Here is a 20,752-nt window from a genome sequence, read left to right as displayed (position 1 = left end):
ATGAAGTTACTAACACAGACGAGTTCGGAGCAAATTGTGTAATGTTAAGTTTCACTTTTGTTTTCACACAGAGACTCTGTTGGATTGAGTACAATGCTGCTGGTCTGTTGATCTTTGCATCGCCAAAGGACAAACATGACTTGATGCGCACATCAGGGGCATTAAGAGTTCGATTTGGATTAATTACTATACACTGACCAACTTTTGATTTTGTGCCCATGTATGAGAAACACTGCATCTTGCAGTCAAAGCCGCTCTCTAGATGACTGACTGACTGACTGACCTGAATTTGCCTCGTGATGCCCTCGGCGGCACCATGGGAAAAAAAGAAAAGCATATCGTTATTGACTCCATGGTTGCTACAATACCAACCAAGCTAGAAACTCTTTACTCTCTAAGTTTTCATCCAACATCAAGTAAGGTTTATTTTGTATATAATGTACTTTGTTGTATCCATTGCTTATTCTATACATTATTCAGTTATGTTTGGCTGTGATGCAATACTTTTTTTGTGCACAAAAACAGTTACTATAAGTAGGAAAACAAGGACAAGGTGTGACCCTCCTGAGGGGGAGTCAGGGCAGGAGGCTGTGATGTTCAGTTTTGTGTTGTACTTCTGTGTTTTCTCTTTAAAGCACTTTAGAGCTATAGGGCTACATTTCAACTCAGAGCCCTGCTATCCAATATTTTTTATTTATTTTAATGTTGAAAATAAAAGTCAACATGACCACTGTCTTTGACTGCAGTACATGTGGAAACTGGGCTAGATCATTAGAATTTCAGATGACTTGCTTGGCCTAAGTAATGACTTGACTTGCTTGACTTTTAGCAGGGACTCAACTTGACTTACTTGATTCTAAACACTGTGACTTGGGACTTGACTCGGGACTTGAAGGTTAAGACTTGAGACTTGCTTGTGACTTGCACCCACTTAATGACTTACTCCCACCTCTGCCTTCAATGCTGCCTAACGGCCCTGCTCCACTACAGCCATCGGGCGTCAGGCATTGCCATCAGCCGTCAGCCATCAAAGGATTGATTCCTTTACCAGCAGTGAAAGAGGCTCCACTGCTCGTGTTCGCGCTGCGTTCACATTGCGTTCGCGTTGCGTTCGCGTTGCGTTGTGTCCGATGGCTGCGTCCAAGCAAAAAAAATCGCCGAGGTTCAATTCTCGATGACTGACGCACACGTTCTCCCTCATTGAAATAAAGTTGAATTGATTGTTTTCTGGTGAATCCATTCAAAAGTCAACGCGCTCTGTAGAGCAGGGAGAACGTCACGTTGGCGCAACGCTGATTGCAACGCAACGCTGATAGTGGTGCTCTAACGTAAGGAAGAGCACTGAGCTCGAAACACGTTGCATATTCTGCATGGTTATAGCCGAAAGATGTTCACCTGCTCATGTGCTTTTGTTCATTTATGTACTTTTGAAGCTTTAATATTTTGGCTATTTTGACATTATTGATTTACCTTTTTAACTTGAAATCTTCACCACAGTATCTCCTTATATCCCGCTGATGCCTATATTAAAAATGAATTTTTCTATTTTGATTTTAGGTCATTAAGCCACATTAAAGTAATAGTTTTAAAAAATGAAAATTCAGTCATTATCTACTCATCCAAATGCCAGCTGAAACTTGGGTAAAGTTTGTTAGTCCATACAACAGTCACTGAGCTTCCCAGCAGAACTCCATAGAAGCTTTCTCCAAAACAACTGAAGTTGCTGGGGTCCTGTCTTCAGAGTTAAAAAAAATAACGGAAAATAACCAGAAAACTCGATACAGCTCGTCCCGCATATTCCAAGTCTCCTGAAGCCAAACGATCCCTTTCTTTCTTTCTTTCTTTCTTTCAGCATTAAGACCTTAGGGGACAAGTCTAAAGATTCCAAAGTCAAGAGAAGACCCAGGTGAGCAGAAACAGAGCATTTACAAGTGTATGTGTGTGTTCATTTGTAGTGTGTAGATAATACACACCATAATTTTCCTCTGTGTTGGTCAGGTTTGAAGAAAACCTTCCTCAGTTTACTGCTGGATTGGAGCTTCTCAGCAGGTTACTGTACAAGCATACGCACACATGCACGCAGACACCCAGTGAATTTCAATGTCATACACCATGTTTGTTGGTGTAAGTGTATGCTTATGTATTTGTATGGTGTGTGTGTGTGTGTTTGTGTGTGTGTGTGTGTAGGTATGAGGAGAGTTGGGTTCTGCTTCATAAAAGAGCTAAAGACTGTGCTCAGGCTGCAGAGGTAGGCTCAATACTGTTCTGTTCTATTCTGCTCTGTTAGGGATGCACCAGGGCCACTTCTTTATTTCCATTACTGACTCAGAGTATACAACTTAGTATATTCTGATTAGGGGTGAGTGGTATACCAGTATTAACAATAGTTGGATATTGGATATGGACATTTGCATAGATGTCAATAATAACTAATGGATACTAGTGGGCTAAACAAGCAAACTCTGCAACCACCAGCAGGTACGCAACTAAACATTAAATAATGTCTTATCAGTTCCCTCTGTAGTTCATGCTTGACAAGTGGGCATATGAATAGACCTGAGAAATGGCATAAAAATTACTTTTGAACTCGCAGAGCAACATAAATGCTGAATGTAACAGATAAGTACAAACTAAATGCAGTGCATTTTTGTTGGAATGATAAATGGCTTGCAACATAACTGATTTGTGACATAAATCATTTTATTAACTGTAGTTCACTTTAAAAGAAAGTTTGACAAACAGCATATTTGAATATTGAATCTGTAATCATGACATGATTTTGATCAATGGGTCAGCTATTTCTAACCCTGATACTGGTATTAGGGTGGTGCATCCCTAATTTTGTACTATTCTAATCAATTGTACTATTCTAATGTATTCTGATTTATTCTTTTGTTCTGTTTTTTATTTTTTATTTTATTCCATTCTATGCTCAGGTTGTTGTTTTAGCATCATCAACCATCAATTTTACCTACTGAGATGATACTTCTAAATTTTTTATCAACCTTTGGCTTAACAGAATAGTCAGATATGAAACGCATTGAATGAACAATTATTGAAGTTTTATCTGTAGATCCATAACTCTGTGCTGTAGATTTAAACTTAAACTTAATTTTTTTTCATCATAGTATACATTTGGCAACCTTGAATCTTGAACACTACAGTGCCCCCTTCTGTCTGAATTGCATTAATTTTAGTTTGCATGTCTGAAATGCCTTTCCAGACAAGACTGCCAAGTTTGGTACTGATTGTAGAAATGCACTGCAATAAGACCATAAAACCACACCCACTTGTATTAATCAGGACCAGTAGTATATGGTCTTAGAACATGTGTTCTAAATTTCATGCAGTTTCAATAATGTCTGGCGACCTCCAACTCCTCCCACCTCCAACTCCTTCTACCTCCAGCTCCTCCTCCTGCATATCATTGGTCTTTCAATTTTTTTTCCATTTGTTTGGTCCACAGTCCTGGCCATAACTTACTACTTAAACACATCTGTAGTGTCTAGACTTTTCCAAACATACATTATTGGACATTGGACTTCAAACAATTGATAAAGATTATATCTTTGGTCATGAATTTTAATAGTTCCCAACAGTATCCAAGTTTATTCACATCACTGGTAAATAATAGTGAAAAATTACACTTTAACATTGTTCAGTGTTTAGCATTAGCAACTCTGAACTTCTGCTTTATCTCCCTACCACCTTCAAAATCAAAGTCTCATCTCCTCAAAAAACATTTATCATAGCAGGTGGAGATTCTCAGCCAAGAATGCAGAAAAAGATTTGAGCTTAATTTGCGATCATGCTTCAATCAGTTAACCAAAGACCATGGAATTTTATTCTGTAATAGTTCAAGAAATATAATAATCTTACAGCCCAAGCATGCTGCATGGTTTTTAATTTAGAACAAGCTACAGAATTCCATTGGCTTAAAACCAAAATATAATTTCGTAATACAATACAAATACGAGATACAAAAATAATTCACCACAAGAAAAACATATTCACCACGGCATTATTTTTCAATGAACACAGTGAACACAGCACATTTCAGACCTGTCTAATCTATGGAATAGAACATGATTTTTCAGAGCACCTAATCTAGATCATTACAGACATCATCCTGAGAGTACAGACATCCCTTTGTTTTATTTCCCCACTTGAACACACCAAAGAGTAAGTTGGCAGACTGATTAAGCACAGGTCTTTGGAGGACAAGATTGTGACAAGTTCAAGTCCTGATCTACTGTGATTGTTTTGAAGTTTCATGAAAAGTAAATCAACATTAATGATAATTGACAATGACAGTGCAGAAAAGACAAAGCAGGTATTTGACATCATCGGTCACTGGTGAAGTACCTGATTTGGCATCACTGATTGGGGTGTGGCGAGAGGTTTCATCCCACAGAGAGCAGTGCAGCAGCAGTTTTCTAGCCCATGTATTTTAATATTGATTTATTTGTTAATGCAGGACTTAAAGACCTCCGGCAATGTGCCGGATTTCCGGCGTATGGACGTTTTAGATTCACCAACTATTCTCGAAAAAAAAACAAAAAAAAAACTCACTCCTTGTATGTTTTTGTTTTTTATGCGTTTTATCCAATCATGTTTAGTGAAGCAAAGCAATATTTTACAATTACCAATGGAATGCGAGTGAAGTTTTTATGTATCTAACAAACAGCGAGCTACTTTCTATCACCATGTAGCACCGATTCCGTGGTGTAGCACAGCTGAAATATGGAAAAGAAGTTTATGACAGCTGGTGAAGATACATGCGTCACTGAGCAAGTAGTAAAAAACAAACAGCGATAGACATGGATTGAATAAACGGGTGGAGACGGAAAATCGTTTGACACTTGGTGCGTCAAATTAAGGGAACCGGGTGTTTGTTCTGCACTGTGTGCTCAAAGAGGCTGTACGGCACCAGCAGAAAGAAAGTGCTCTTTTGACATGAGGTCAATCCCAGACACAACGCCGCTGTGCGCATACTGATATCTGACCACATTGCCGGGAGCGACAGTTTCAGCTGCCACTCCAGCAGCAATGATAGACTGGAACGTGATCTGTCTTTGACAATTTACAATCATCATTCAGCATAAAAATGTGGCATTGCTTTGACTGTTCTCTATGGAGCCCCCCAGGGGTCACCTGGTAAGAAAAAAATAATTGATGTGGAAATCCATACGGGCACCGATTGCTAAACTGCACACGGATTAGTATTATTAACTGTGCCCTCGAATTAGTAATCAGTGCGCACGGAGTCCTAAACCATGCCCGCGGATTAGTAGACCGTGCACACGGATTTGTAATATGTGCATTGATAACGTCAAACAGGGACACCACGGTGGCCCACAGAGTTGCATATAAAATTTATAGATGTATGCATTAACATACTTTTTCCACAAGCATGATTTATAGGGATAAATAGGTTTCATATTGTCACCAAAACACACATCGGATCATAAATTAGACCTACTGGTGTGATCAATCAATGGTTATGGTTCACATATAGGCCTAGGTGCCTAATGGCTATTATAGCTCACTATATGTATGCCAAGCGGTGTGTAATGGCTATGGCTCACTGTATATAGGCCTAAAAGTCCCTCTTTGATGTTACCAACGTAGATATTACAAATCTGTGCGCATGGTTTACTGATCTGTGGGCACGGTTTAGGAGTAAATAGTAAGAAAATCGTGCCCACTGATTTCCGCATCATTTTTTTTGTTGTACCAGGTGACCCCAGGAACATTTCGGGCTCAGAATTTTTTTTTGCTTTAAGCCCTGTTAATGGAGAGCACTACAAAGTTCTATAGTGGTTATATAGTAGTCTAAAGTGGTTAACACTGTCAGTGACAGGCTGCAGTATCACAATAGTTTTCCCTTCTCCTCAGTAAAATCATAACAGGAGTTTGGCTCAGTAGGTAAAGCATCAGCCTCTCGTGTAAAAGATTGTGGGTTCAAATCCAGGGGCATGTTTTCCAATAGAAAGTTTGGCCATTGTGAATAACTTCAACAATGTGGTTGCAATGAAATGATAAACTTGACAGAGGTCATGGGCTAACACAAAATTAGCCATAATTTATATATATATATTATATATTTTGTATAATAAGTAGGCTATTGATAACTTTGTCAATATTATATTTTTACATTTTCCCGTGAGATGATAAAGACTGAGAACAAGAGTTAATAGTAGTTTGAGGTTCAGAGAGGAGCAGCGTTCACATGACGCTGACGAGACTAAGAGGAAGGATGCCGACTAGAGTGCCTCATATAGCCTAGGACTCGTAGTTATGAATAAGTAATGAGCAAGAAAATCGTACTGTAGCCTATTTGTTATAGCCTCTCTGATGTAGGTCTATACTCTAAATAAACGCTACAGGCATGTCCATTCCATGTCTGTCCCTAAAGCAGCGCTTGCGCAGCTGTTCAAGAACAATATTGGACTTTTTACACCGGCTGGCGTTGAGATTTAAAATTTACATTTCTCAAACACTGGAAATGCTATGGTCTCATCCTTCCGTGAGTTTTTCCAAATATTTGGGCTTTAAAGGCCCGCGTTTTCAGAATTCTAAAAAAACGAGGATTGTAAATACATTTTTGCGGTTTTCTCCCTGCAACATACCCGCAACTTGCGCGAGTACAACGGGCTGCAGTGCGCTGATAGATGGATGTGAAAGTCTCTCCCTCTCCTCCTTTTTTCCATCCAGCAAGTCAGCGCCATCAAAACATGTAAAGTAATTTCACACATATGATTACTGACATACCTTGACGACATGTTTAAAATGTGAGTCAACTTTAACCTCAATAAAATAGATAGCCTAACTCTTGAAAAACAGGGAAAGGATTAGCTGCAGATGCCATGATAGGCGGTTTACAGTAGGACCGCACTTCAAGAGTCAGGCCATAAACTATACCATAATAATAAGAGAAGAGTGGCAAACGACAGGAAGCAGCTGTGCTGTGATAGCCTACACAAAATCATGATATTCAAACATAAGTCCAAGTCAGTCTGGGACAAACAACTGATCAAAGGCTATGCTGTCCTTCAGGCATTCATTTTTGTTAGTTGGTTTTAGCACTCCTAGTGGTCATGTGTTATACTGCACCTAATTAAACTCACTGTGTAAGGGGCACATGTTCAGTTGTCAATAGTCGCTCAAGCAGTTCACATGTCAGTCCTCAATCTGTTCCTCAACATTTCTTATCCAATTTACCCAATGGTAATTTCCCATGTTCTAATAGTGTTCAGTGTAATGCTATGATCAGAGGAGAGTCTTTTTTACATCCACACTCTGGCAAAAAGTTTTTTATTAAGAGTAGGATTTCTTGTAAGACGAAGCATGTGGTTTACCTTTTGAAATGCCCATGTGGGATGTGCTATGTTGGTAAAACTAAAAGAGAACTAAAAACCCGGATATCTGAACATAAAAGTAATATTAGGAATAGGATGAGAAGTCCTCAGTAGCGAGACACTTTAACTCAGCAGGCCATGACGTGTGTTCCTTGAGGTTCCAAGGTATAGAAGAAGTCGGACCTTTGAAAAGAGGGGGTGATAGGGATAAGACACTTTTGCAGAGAGACGCATTTTGGATACATACTCTACAAACTGAACACCCAAAAGGTCTGAACGAAGAATTATTATTAGGGTGTTTTATCTGAAATTGTCTGAACTTGTATTTGTGAAATTGATATGCAATATTTTTTTTTTTTTATACATATTTAAAGTTTTTTCTTGTTGATGTATTGATATGTGCTGCACTCATTCCAGTCCTTCTACTTTGTTGTCGGGCTCATATGTATTTGGATACACGGAGGGTGGCTATTAATTAGTGGCTCTACTCCTAACTTTAAGGAGAGCCCAGGCTGTTTGGGCATATTGGCCTGCTGCAGCTGACTGCATGTTCTGTTGGCCAATTGTATGTGCAGTTGTTTAGTTTCATAAGGTTTATATCTTTTGCCTGTACAAGGGAATATTTAGCCTCCCTTCATTTCCATTTTCTGTGTAGAGGACCTGTTTTGTGAAATGATAACAATTTGTGAGATATATGTGCAGAGATATTTAGCTATATTTTTTATTCTTCTATTCTTATATTATATTTTTCTTGATATTTATTTTTTCCTAAGTGTTATGTCTATGCTGTGGATTGTGTATTCCTGGTAGTAATCCGTACTGAGTGGGGGAACCTGGTACGTTGATTTATCTTTGATAGTGACTTTTTGATCATGTATTTTTCATATTGATTGTATAATTAATTGAACTGTATGCATGTATGTATTTAAGTGTCACTTCCGCTTTGAGCAACATAACGCTGATGATGGCTTATTGCTGAAACGCGTCCGTCGTTTGTGCTCTATAGCTGCCCATTCAAATATATGACAAAAGGACATTAAGAGTGCTGGCTTTTCTTTCTTCATGTATTCCTCAATCTGTTGCCATCCTTTGATTTTGCCCATCGAACGCATTGACTGTAAGTGGCTTTTCATTGTTCAGGTTATGATCAACAATTTCTTAGTGATATTGTGCAAACACAGTGTTGTACAGGTCATATTTTTTACGTTTATCAATATTGACTAATTTAAGCTAACATCATTTCATATTTGTCAATATGATAAGTAATGCATACTCGTTAAACATGTGTCAGGTAGGTTATTTGCTTCGCAATTTATGTACATTGATTTCATTTATCCTACCTTTAAAGTAAGTACACAGGATGTATCTTAAACAATTGCATTATCTTTGTATCTTCTCAGTTTTACTCTTCATTCATGTTTGAAAGAGTCTTCATTAAACTTGGAGCTAGAAGGCTAAATCCTGACTCACGTCTTTCATGATGGGAGTTTGGCTGGCTGTCAAATTTTGGTTATGAACACCATTAGGAGGCAGCACAAAGGCCCCACCAGAGAAGGCAAAACCCTGGACCATTGCTACAGCACCATCATGGATGCATACCAGTGAACCATCCGTGCCCCACGTAGGAACTCTGACCATGCCCTCATCCACCTCATCGCCTCATACAGGCAAAAGATAAAAACTGCTCAAATGCTGCAGCAGACCCCATACTCCCAAACCAGTTTAACAACTTTTACTCAAGATTTGAAAAACAAAGGACTTCCACTCCACCCCCCTTCCCCAGCCCAGCCACAGCCATTCTGAAACGCTCTACCACTCTTCCACTCAAAACCTCCATCATCATTCCAGTGCCCAAAAAACAGAAGATCTCTTGCCTGAATGACTACAGACCGGTCGCCCCCCCAAGTCCACATACAGGGAGGAAACAAACCGGCTGGTGTCATGGTGTGGAGCCAACAACCTGCAGCTGAAGACATAAAAATGTGGAGATGGTCATTGACATCAGAAGGAAGCCCACTACACTCCCTCCCTTGGAATTACATGACACCACAGTTAGCAGAGCAGAGTCTTACAAATTCCTGGGAGCTATCATCCAACAGGACCTCAAGTGGGACAGGAACATCACCAAAATAACAAAGAAGGCCCAACAGCGCATGTACTTCCTACAACAGCTTAAGAAATTCAAGTTGTCACAAGCGCTACTGGTCCAGTTCTACACAGCCATAATAGAATCAGTGATCACATCGTCCATTTCCGTCTGGTCCGGCTCTGCATCATCGCACTCTAAGCGTAAACTACAGGGCATTGTGTGGTGTGCAGAGAAAATCATTGGCTGCCAGCCCCCTTCCCTCACAGAACTGTACTCTTCCAGGACAAGGAAGAGGACGGGGAAAATCATGGCAGACCCCTCACACCCCGGCCACTCTCCCTTCCAGCGCTTCCCCTCCATCACCTGAACAGCTTCTTTACCCAGGCTATTATCCTCACAAATAAGGACCCCTCCTACATCCCCCCTCTGTCCTTTTGCACACATCGTCATATAATGTAAATGTACTTAACACTGCACATTGCTCATTGCACATTGCACATATTTGTACATAACTCATTGCACATATATTTTACTTTTATTTGTATTTTATTGTATATAATTTATACATTTTAAATGTTTTACATTTTCCTTATTCTTATTAGTCTTCATGTTGACACCTGCACCAAGAGAAATTCCTTGTACATTGCACTTGCCGAATAAAAGTGTCTGATTCTGGCTTTTTGTGTCTCCAGGTGTCTTGTATAAAAAATCAAAACCTTAGATATTGTCTACAGTGTTAATACTGTCTGTATTGTTGCAACTTCTGTAACTTATGTTTACAACAGACCTCTTTCTCTCTTCTCTCCCACTGTCTCTTTCCACTCCCTCTCTCCACCGCTCTATCTGTTTGCCAGGCAGTGGATGGGCAAGTAGTGATGCTGTCAGCACATTGGGACAGGAGGACAGCAGCACTGACACAACTACAGGAACAACTGCAAACCTTGCCGGGCTTTATCAGCGAACTTGACACTATCACAGCTAGGATAGGTACGGAGCCTGTATCATTCTCCACAGCACAGGTGAACAATAATAATAAATGTAGCCGCAAGCAGTGATTGCAGGGTTGAAGCACACTTTGAAAAGGCGGACAGACAAAACATCACGGAATGTAGACAAGGTAGACAGACAGACACAAGATTGGACACACAGTCTATTAGTTATGGCCAATTTTGTGTTAGCCTGTGACTTTTGTCAAATTTAACATTTAACTGCGGCTATATTGTTCATGGTACATTGTTCAAGTTATTCACAATAGCCAAACTTTCTATTGGAAAATATGTCCCCTGTTCTTGGCAGTTTATTACTTCAGAAAAAACAAACCTGGATTTGAACCCACAATCTCCCACAAGCTGATGCTTTATCTACTGAGCTAATCTGCTGTTTTGGTTTTACTGAGGAGAAAATAACTAAAGTGAGAAGTATTGTGATACTGCAGCCTGTGATTGAAAGTGCTAACCACTTAACCACATACAACTTTATAGTGCTCTCCATTAATGAATAAATCAGTACTAAATCACATGGGCTAGAAAATTGCTGCTCCACTGCTCTCTATGGGTTGAAAACTCTAAACTCAGAGCAGGTGTTCGCCATCATCTGTCATCACTGATTGGGGTGTGGCCAGGAGGGCAACATGCTTTACATAGTTTTCTACACTATGTGATTTAGTGTTGATTTACTTTTCATTAAACTTCAAAATGATCATGGTACATCAGGGACTTGAGCATCTTGGGAGCCAAAGACCTGTGCTTAACCACTCTGCCAACTTCCACTTTGGTTATCCAGAGTGGGGAAATAAAACAAAGGGACAAGTGATAGGTCATAGGTGATAATCCCACTTATGTTGAAAGCTGCAGAAGGATCGCTAACAGTCGGACAACTGACGCTAGCATGACAGCTACCGCAAACTCAGACTTTGTGTGGGACGGTACCTTTTCATTTGATGGTTTGAGGTTGGCAGTGTTTCTCGTTGTGATTAATGCAGGCCATCGGTATATTTTGCATACTCATGTAGCTCTACAAGTAACTCAACAAGGGTGGACACTGTGTTGTGTTGTTGTGAATGAGTGTGCACTTCAACAGCATTGGTTTGATTAGATGAATGGTTAATGAGTTATGGACAATTTTGTGTTAGGCTGTGTTTCGTTAAAAGTTAATTGGCTGATAAAAGCCATACCATTTGGCCTATAAATTACCTGTATGCAGCTTTTATAGAGGTCCCAAACCAAGTTTCATGTGAATCCTAGGAGTCGTCGGGGAAAAAAGTGATTTAAAAAAAATGGCAGAAAATCCAATAGAAAATCAAGGATTTTTAAAGTGAAATATGGGTTGGACTCAACACCTTCCAAAGAATCTATGGGCACAATAATTTTCTCTCTACAACAAATGGTTCAGAAGTTATTGGCCAAAATGTAAAGTTGTTTGTTACAGCGCCACAATCTGGCCAATATGCGTGGGATACCTTGTCTGAGTAGTGGGGGGCCATAGGAGCCCACCTGTCAAATATGGTTGCTGTAGGACTTAGGGTTTCTGAGCTGCAGACGCTTTTAGTGGAGAAATAGAAAGAAAGAAAGAGAAAGAAAGAAAGAATTCCAGTACATACAAGGACCAGTACCATCCAGCACTACTTGCTTGGAGCCCCAAATATTTGCATGGCAGTGATGTGCCACAGCAATTTCATTCCAACTCACAGACGAAGTGTTAAGATGAATGTTGTTAATAATCTGTTTTTCATGTAAGATATCTTCTAGGTGAGAGAGCAGGTGTTGCATATTTCCATTGATAAGCAGTCTGTTATTGTTTGGACAGAGATCCATAGCTTTTGTACTTGCAAAAGATGGTGAAATAGAAGTGCATGTGTGATGTTAACATGTGTCTTTGATTTCACTCAAGAATATATAGTTGTATACAGTATGTGGCTAGTTACACTTGATTGAGTAGCATTTGTAGCGAAAGGGAAAATGCAAGGTATTGCGTACGTATCGCAATGTTATGTTGACACAAACAAAATTACTGTATTTTGTTCAAATCTCAACATATCGGCATTTGGCTTGGTAGATATCTTTAAAATTTGTATCTCACCAACCTGTAGAAATTCAAATGGACTAATTTCCTCCGCCAATGGAGTTGGACAGGGGTTACGTTTTGTTCCGTCTGTCTGTTAGCTGGATAACTCAAAAAGTTATGAATAGATTTGCATAAAACTTTGTGGAAAGTTTGGTCATGGGGCAAGGAAGAACTGATTCATTTTTCACACCAATTGGCCAAAGGGGCAAAGGGGGGTGTGGCTTCTCATAAAAAGGCATGTAACTTCAACATGCACACATTTTGTGTGTCATTTACAGAATTAAGACTTAGAGGGGCTAATTCATAAAACTCTGCAGTAACAGAATAGCAGCGCGCAAAATCTGCACGGTAATTTCCCCTGATTCATAAATTTACCACACCCATGAATACCGTGACAGAGCCACATTACCACAATGTTATCGTCAGCTGTAGCGCAGGTGACAGCCAATCAAAACCAACATGTTAATTAAGCTTTACATATGTAACACCTGTCAATGGGCAGCAGAGACGCGTTAGAACGGCAGATGAACCTCTTCCTCCTCAGTCACTCCTACTGCTGTAATTGCAATGTTGGCCATGATGAACTGAATATTTATGATGTCACTTACTGAAATTATAAATTGGCCAGTGGTGATCCTGACCTGATGAAGACGTTGTAAGATAAATATATGGGAGCATTGGCAGCAGTGTGCAGCGTTCTCTTTCTTAAATACTTAAGCTCTACTACACTCCAGCACCTGCTAAAAAGTTTATGGGACGTGCGTATGGTCATCTTCTCTTTTTTATCATGATAAACTGAATCCCACAATTCCCACAACCCCAGAATTCTCTTTAGTACTATTGACCATCTTATCAGCGCTCCCATGACTGCAAATATCAAGCACGCCCCTGATGAATGTGAGAGTTTCATGGTTTTCTTCTCTGAGAAAGTTGTGAACATTAGAAATCACACTATTCACCCATCTATCCTTACTAACTATTGACCCATCTCAAAACTCCCATTTCTGTCTGTCAAAAGTCTGAGAAAAAGTTGTTTACATTCAATTGACAAATTACATGAGTTGCAATGAATTGTTTGAAAAATTCCAATCTGGTGTCAGATCGGGTCATAGCACTGAGACTGCTTTACTCAGAGTGTCAAATGACCTCCACTTAGCTGCTGATGCCGGTCAGTGCTCAATCCTGGTCCTGCTGGACCTCAGTGCGGCATCTGACACTGTGGATCAAAACATTTTAGTTCAAAATTTATTTATTAGGATAAACCCCTTGAGATGTACCATCTCGTTTTCAAGGGGGTCCCAACATATATCACAATCACTATATAACACCAGAGGAGTGTCAAAATAAATTAAAAGATAGAAATACAATTATCAATACGGCAACGTACAGACAGACGACAGAGAAACAAAACAATACACAAGCAAAACAAAACAAAACAAAACAAAAACAAACACACATTAATTAATGAAAAGATTGGAAACATTACAACCACGAGGTGGCCAAAGTGGCCAATAATAGATAAACAGTAGAGTGTGAGTGGATCACCAAATACAATCAAGTATAAACATCAGTAGGTATAAACTATGACAGCTTCATTGATAACAAGAGCAGTCCATCTCAAAGTAAGAAGACAGGGCATGCTTAAACATACCAAATGATGAAATGGATCTAATATCAACAGGTAAATTATTCCAATCTGCTGGGGCTTTAAACATAAAAGCTCTTTTGCCAATTGTTTTCTTAGCATGAGGGACAGAGAAATAGAGCTGAGCAGAGTGCCTAACTTGATAATTTGAAGTAAAAGGTACAAGATACTGTTGTAAATAAGGAGGATAATTGAAATGAATACATTTAAATATAAGTTGAAGCCAGTGAATGTGTCTTCTTACATTTAGAGATGGCAATTTAAGTACATCATACATTGTACAGTGATGAGTGAGAAAAGGACATCCAATGACAAATCTGCAGAGTCTATTATATGCTGTGTTAAGCGGAACAAGGTCTGATTTTGATGCGTTTTGATAGACAACATCACAATAGTCAAGCATCGGAAGTATAAGTTGAGAGACAGGTTTCTTACGAACACTGCGTGTAAAGCAGTTTCGAGATCGATGTAAAACATTGATTCCAAAGTTGACTTTACGTAAGACATGAGCAATGTGTGATTTGAATGAGAGTTTGGAATCAAGCCATACACCAAGATATTTAATATTATCAACTTGATGCAGAGGAGTGCCATCATTTGTAAATGCAAAAATTTACTTCACCCGTTGTGGGTCAAAATGAATAAGCAAGGTTCAAGAGTCTTCCGTGGATTCTTTATTCAGCCATGCATGGTTCAGTTCAGTGTTCCAAACAAGCAACAAAGAAGTGACAAAGAACGGAGTTCAGGATCCACTTATATAGGTTAAAGTAAACAAAACTATAAATCTTGGCCCATAGCCAAACCCACTTGGTTCAAAACCAAACCCACTAGTTCGGACTTTTTACTGCGTGTCCACCTATAGAATCATTTAAAACCACACATAACCATATATAGTGATCATGCATGCATTCAAGCACTGATTACATCATTATAGTAAGCAGGACAAAAGACACTCCACTTTCCAGGACAAAGGAAAGCAAGAACAGAGTGTACTATCCATATAAAAAAGCACATTATACATTTTATTTCTTACATTCCTCCCTTTTGTCACAAGGTGACAACTAAGATTAAAATAAAATAACGCCAGATACTTCCTACCCTATGTATACTTCACTTAAACAGTGAGGAAAACATTTCTTCTAAAGTTACAAGCACGCCATACCCAATGTAGTTAAAACAAAAATTAAAAGAATACAGCTGAAAACAACATTCCTCTCAATACATTCAATTCCCTATTCAGCATGAGATTTACAAACATGTCCTATATTGTTTCTCCATAACATAACAATACAGGGTACATCACAGGATTAATCAAATATCATTCGTTTGGTCAGAGAAGTCACAAAGCTATATTCACATTTACGTCTTTGTATTTTCAGACACAATCACTACTGAACTTTAGTGATCATCATCATCACAGTAAGGAGGAATCCACTCTGGTCACACTTCTGGTGGAGTTCGCATTTTAACATACTGCTGAACCGCACCACCAACCACACCACCTAACCACCTATATATGAGAGCACGCATACACGTCAAAGTACAAGTACAAAAGCAAAGAACTATGCCTAACACAATTACAACTGGAATCAATAATTGTATCAACATGGCTCCCCAAGGTCCTAATCTATCAGTTAACCATACTTGGAAACTATAACCTGCTGATGCCGAGGGACCAAAAGCATCTCTGATTACTTCCAAAGCATCAATAACACCAGTAAGATTATCTGTATTATCGGGAATCAGAGTGAAACAAACATCACCAGTAAGATTTAAGGTAGTACAAGGTCCTCCTGTCTTAGCCATAATATAATCCAATGCCATTTCATGTTTTATTAGGGTAAGCCTACGTGATTTACTAGTCTCTTTAAGCCATTTAAACCCTGCAATAGGCTCATTAGCAAAAGCAGACATAGTATAAGTAATGTTGTCAATGTGATCGGCTAGATAAGTAACACCATGGTGTGGAAAAAGGCCTATTGCCCACTTTTCACCCAAAGATATTCTCCAATGATACGATTCTATATTATGAAACTTAGCCAAATCACGTTTATGCAAACGTTCAGCATGGTGATCAGCCTTAGAGTCAACTGGGACCATATGTAAATTAGTAATGGTCAGATTTGCAAGAAAACAACAGCCTGACCATTTTGCAGGAAGAAACAAATAAGCTTCAATCAACACGAATAAAAAACAGAAATAAAGGAAAACAAAAAAGGAATAAAAAAACCCTTGTCTTCAACCCATGAGCTTTACACTCAGTAGAGGGCTACCACTCTGGAGAGGTTTACTAGCACATTCGATGCAGAGTGGTTTCCCCTCGTTCATCTAAGAGCTGCTTCGTCGTTGTCACTATCATCCTAGAAGACAGATGCATTTTGCAAAATGGGACAGGGAAAAAGAGCAGCAGCTTTAGCTGCAGCATCAGCAACAGCATTTCCCTACGAAACTGGATCAACACCACTTGTATGAGCCTGACAATTACAAACAGCATGAAAATTATGACACATTGAAAGCATACTGAGAGTCTACATAGACCATGATATCTTCTCCAGCAGCTAGAATAAAAGCATGGGTTAAGACAAAGAGTTCTGCTGCTTGCGCAGAAAGATGTCCTGTTGAATCCTCTACAAAGAAAACAAAGTCAGGGTTAGTCAGTGGTGTTTCAAACAAGGCATCACAAAGTTTGATAGCAATGTCAACCACTTGCAAACAGCAGTGGGGTTCACTTTCCTCTGCTGTAGGAAGAAGTATGGAAGGGTTAAGGACAGTATAACACTTCAAAGTAACATAAGACATAGTAAATAGAACATTCTGCCAATGCAGCATCTTCGCAGGAGTCAGGTAAACAGTCTTAGCCTAAAGGATGAGAGAATGAACAGCATATGGAGCATGTACAGTTAAGGGACACATAGCAACAAGGTCAGCATTTGCAAGGACAGCTTCAGTAGCTGCAGCAACAGACCTTAGGCACGAGACCATTGCTCTCTCAGTTGTAGACAGATGTTTAGAAAAATAACCAACAAGACGTTTCTTGTCACCATGGAACTGAGTCAAAACAGCTGACATAAACCCATCTCGTTCAGAGACAAACAGATTAAAAGGTTTACTATGGTCAGGGAGTCCTAAACAAGGAGAACTAGAAAGAGCCAATTTCAAGTCAGTAAATGCTTTGTCAGCTTCAGTAGTCCAAGTCAGGAAGTCAGTCATGGCCAAATGTTTACCACTGTGCACGATGTCATACAGTGGTTGAGATATCTCTGCATAGTCACGTATCCATGGGCGGCAGTAGCCTACAAGACCCAAAAACGACATCATTTGCTGTTTAGTTTGAGGTTTTGGTACCTCCAAAATTGCAGTAACGCATTCGGGACCGAGTTTACGACCGTCAGGTGTGACTATATGTCCTAGATAATGCACGGACTGTGAAACCAGCTGGATTTTGGTTTTGAGACCTTGTGTCCATTCTCTGCTAAGTAACAGAGAATGGAGACAGTGTCTGTTTTGCAGGCCTGCTCAGAAGTGGAACACAACAACAAATCAACCACATGCTGTATCAATGTACTACCACAAGGGACCTCCCAACCTGAGAGGTTCTCAGCTACAGCCAAAGCAAACAAAGTGGGGCTGCTTGAGAAACCCTGAGGCATATGAGTCCATGTGTAGCAGTTACTATTAAAGATGAAGACTAACCAGAACTGGAAGTTAAGATGCACAGGAATGCTGAAAAAAGCATTAGCCAAATCAATCACAGTAAACCAACAAGAATTAGATGGGACTTGAGACATCAGAGTTACCACATTTGGTACTGTGGGTGCTGGATGTTGCACAGCGTCATTTACAGCTCTCAAACCATTAGGCTTCCTAATGGGCAGAAGATGAGTATTGCAAAGAGAATGAGGACATTCCACGATGGCACCTTGTTGTTGCAGTGACTCAATATCGGGAGCAATTCCCTCCACAGCCTCTAGGCTGAGGGGATATTGCCTCTTACATGGTCTGAAAGAGGATTTAGGTTTTACCACTATAGGTGTTGCAGTTTCCATACAACCAAAATCAAAGCCGCTAGTAGCCCATAGTATAGGCGGAACCATGGAAATCATATTTTCTTCTTCAGTTGTTAAAGGCATGTGAACAAAAGAGGTGGTGTCTGGTTCTTGGTGAAGAAGAACATCCTCATCTACATGCTCTTGAGATCCTAAAAATAACCCTCATATGTTGTCATAGTAAAAATACCTAGCATCTTAGAAGAGAGAATGATACCTTCCGGACTGCAGTACATATTTATTCCCAAAGCACACATGAGATCACGCCCTAACAAATTCACTGGACAAAAATCTGTCAGTAAGAAAGGATGATCTCCTAAGTAATCACCATAAGTGACAGAAAGTGGTTCAGAAATCGGTTCTAACACCGGGACTCCTGATGAGCCAACTGTTTTAAGAAATTTTGTCGTTTTGGGCGCATTTGGGAGTAATTTGGACTGCACAACGGAAACATCAGCACCAGAATCAACCCAAAAAAGGGCACCACTACATTTCCTACTTTCAAACTTAATTTAGCTGCTTTCTGTTTCCTTGGGTCTAATTTAGAGTACTGACCATGAGTTATAATAGGGTCAGTGTCTGCCTGTCCATCTAAACTATCCTGTTCACCTATCTGACCTGTCCCCGCTATCTCCTGTGGGTTAGCTGGCTGGAATCCTGGAGCATTCACAGACAGGCTTGAGGGTTGCATGTGGCCAGGATCCATCAGGTGCATTCTCACATCTTTGTATGCCAGACCTGTGTTCTGATGAACAATCACGAGCCATATGACCATACCCCCCACAGTTGAAACACTTTAGACGTTGCTGGTTGTAAAACTGTGTGGGTGGCTCTCTTCCATAGCCTCTTCCTCGCCATCCTCATCCTCTTCCTCGTCCTCTGCGCATTTCATTGCCCCAAGTTCCCGTCTGTTGATAAAACATTAACTGTGCAGATTGGAGTTTCTTACTGTGTCTTTGCTCGATGTCAGTCTGGTTCCTTTCAGCATGGAGGACATGAGCCCAGACTTCGCTGAGGGGTGTGGTTTCCCAGGCGATGCACATAGTCATGGTTTGATTCTTCAGAGTTGGATGGAGGCCTTGTATCAACGCAGTCTTCAACAGGTTGTTGTAGGCATCATTATCCTGGTCAACACCAGAATGGGCAGCAAACACAGATTCCATTCTAGCACGATAATCAATGGCAGACTCACCATCATTCTGCTTGGTCCTGTAGATTTCAGGCCAACTGGTACGCAGGGAAAACGTGGTTTTCACAGCAAAGTAGAGCTCATCCACCTGGTCTCTGTATTTCTGGTAGCCTGGATCGTAGATTGTGTCCCAGCTGGTTGGCTTGATGTTCGGCCATCTTAACAGAAAACACCTGCGACATACTGCTTCCACCTCTGCCAACGTAGGATTATACATTATCAACAACTGTTTCATTGCAACCTCCCTTTTCTCACCTCCGGTTTTGTGGGGGTCCAGCAGTTCTTTGGAAACTTCCTTCAGTTCCTCAGGTTGCCATGGCCTGTGGACCAGGACATGCGATTGCCAGAGGCCTTGACTGTTATCTGATTGTGGATTCGGATACATCATCATAGGCATCTGGTACACTGTCTCTGTTTGTAGGTTCGCTGCCATGCTACGAGTCTGTGGGCGGTGTGAAACAGGAGTGACAGAGGTGGAACCTACATTTGAAGGAGGAGCTAAAAACCCCAATGAAACCTTCTCCTTGAGCTCAGACCCTCCCACAGTTTGTAGTGATGGATAAACAGTGGATGGTTGAGGTGGAGCCTGAGATGTAGGAGGGGCTGAAGCTGCCATCTTTAGAACCGCCCCCTTGTTGTCATCTTCCTCATCATCACTCTCGTCGTCACACATTCCTGATGGTGGAGTTGTGCGAGAAAGAGCATAGGGGGGAAGCAGGTCCCTCTCTCTGTCCCTACTTTTCTTCTTCTTTTTCCTTCTGCTAACCATTTCTTCTTCTCCCTTAGTCATCTCTTCTGTCCCTTTTGAAAACATCACATTAGCTATGAACTTTACTGCTTTAGCTTCTGCTTCTCGCTCCCACTTTTGGAACGCATGCCAATTTACCTTCTGTTTACTCTCCTCACTCACTTTCATCTTTTCCTGCTCTTCTTTTTCTTCTAGCATAACCCTACATCTAGTTAAACAGTTTACGCTCAGAGTGCCTCTTATGGGAAAAACACCTTCAGTAACGTAGTGCCAAAACGGAACATCCTCAACCACGCTTTTGCCCCATTTTTCTGCCATCACTTTTACAGGACCCACAAGTGGGTCTGAAAGTAGTTCTAATTTTCCTAGTGTGTTTTCCATCTTGCTCTCAGTTGTGGTTGCTTTCTTTTGTTTTTAGAAGGCCAGTGTGGCCTCTTCCCTAGACACAATTTATGATGCTGGTGTCCGGCACCGACAAGCTACCTCCCCTCTTTGCTCTCTCTGCTCTGCAACTTTACTCTCTTTTTTTTTCTTTTTACCACTCGGACCACACAATAAAATCCCCCTGGACAAATGACTATGTCAAAAGTCTTTTACACTAAATATCACAA

The 20,752-nt window shown here is 40.3% G+C and overlaps 1 protein-coding gene across 1 annotated transcript in view; it reads left to right on the top strand.

The window, feature by feature from the left end:
* dtnbp1a (dystrobrevin binding protein 1a) overlaps window positions 1–20,752 on the top strand; it is a 104,659-nt gene that overhangs the window by 19,046 nt on the left and 64,861 nt on the right. Inside the window, exons 2-5 of the mRNA XM_078286979.1 lie at window positions 1,853–1,906; window positions 1,999–2,049; window positions 2,188–2,248; window positions 10,305–10,437. Of these exons, the coding sequence (XP_078143105.1) occupies window positions 1,853–1,906; window positions 1,999–2,049; window positions 2,188–2,248; window positions 10,305–10,437 (299 nt within the window). The remainder of the gene's footprint in view (window positions 1–1,852; window positions 1,907–1,998; window positions 2,050–2,187; window positions 2,249–10,304; window positions 10,438–20,752) is intronic.

Source organism: Centroberyx gerrardi, chromosome 12 (genome assembly GCF_048128805.1).
Source record: "Centroberyx gerrardi isolate f3 chromosome 12, fCenGer3.hap1.cur.20231027, whole genome shotgun sequence".
NCBI lineage: Eukaryota > Metazoa > Chordata > Actinopteri > Beryciformes > Berycidae > Centroberyx > Centroberyx gerrardi.
Note: the sequence above shows the minus strand (reverse complement) of the source record. Positions and strands in the feature narration are given on the sequence as shown.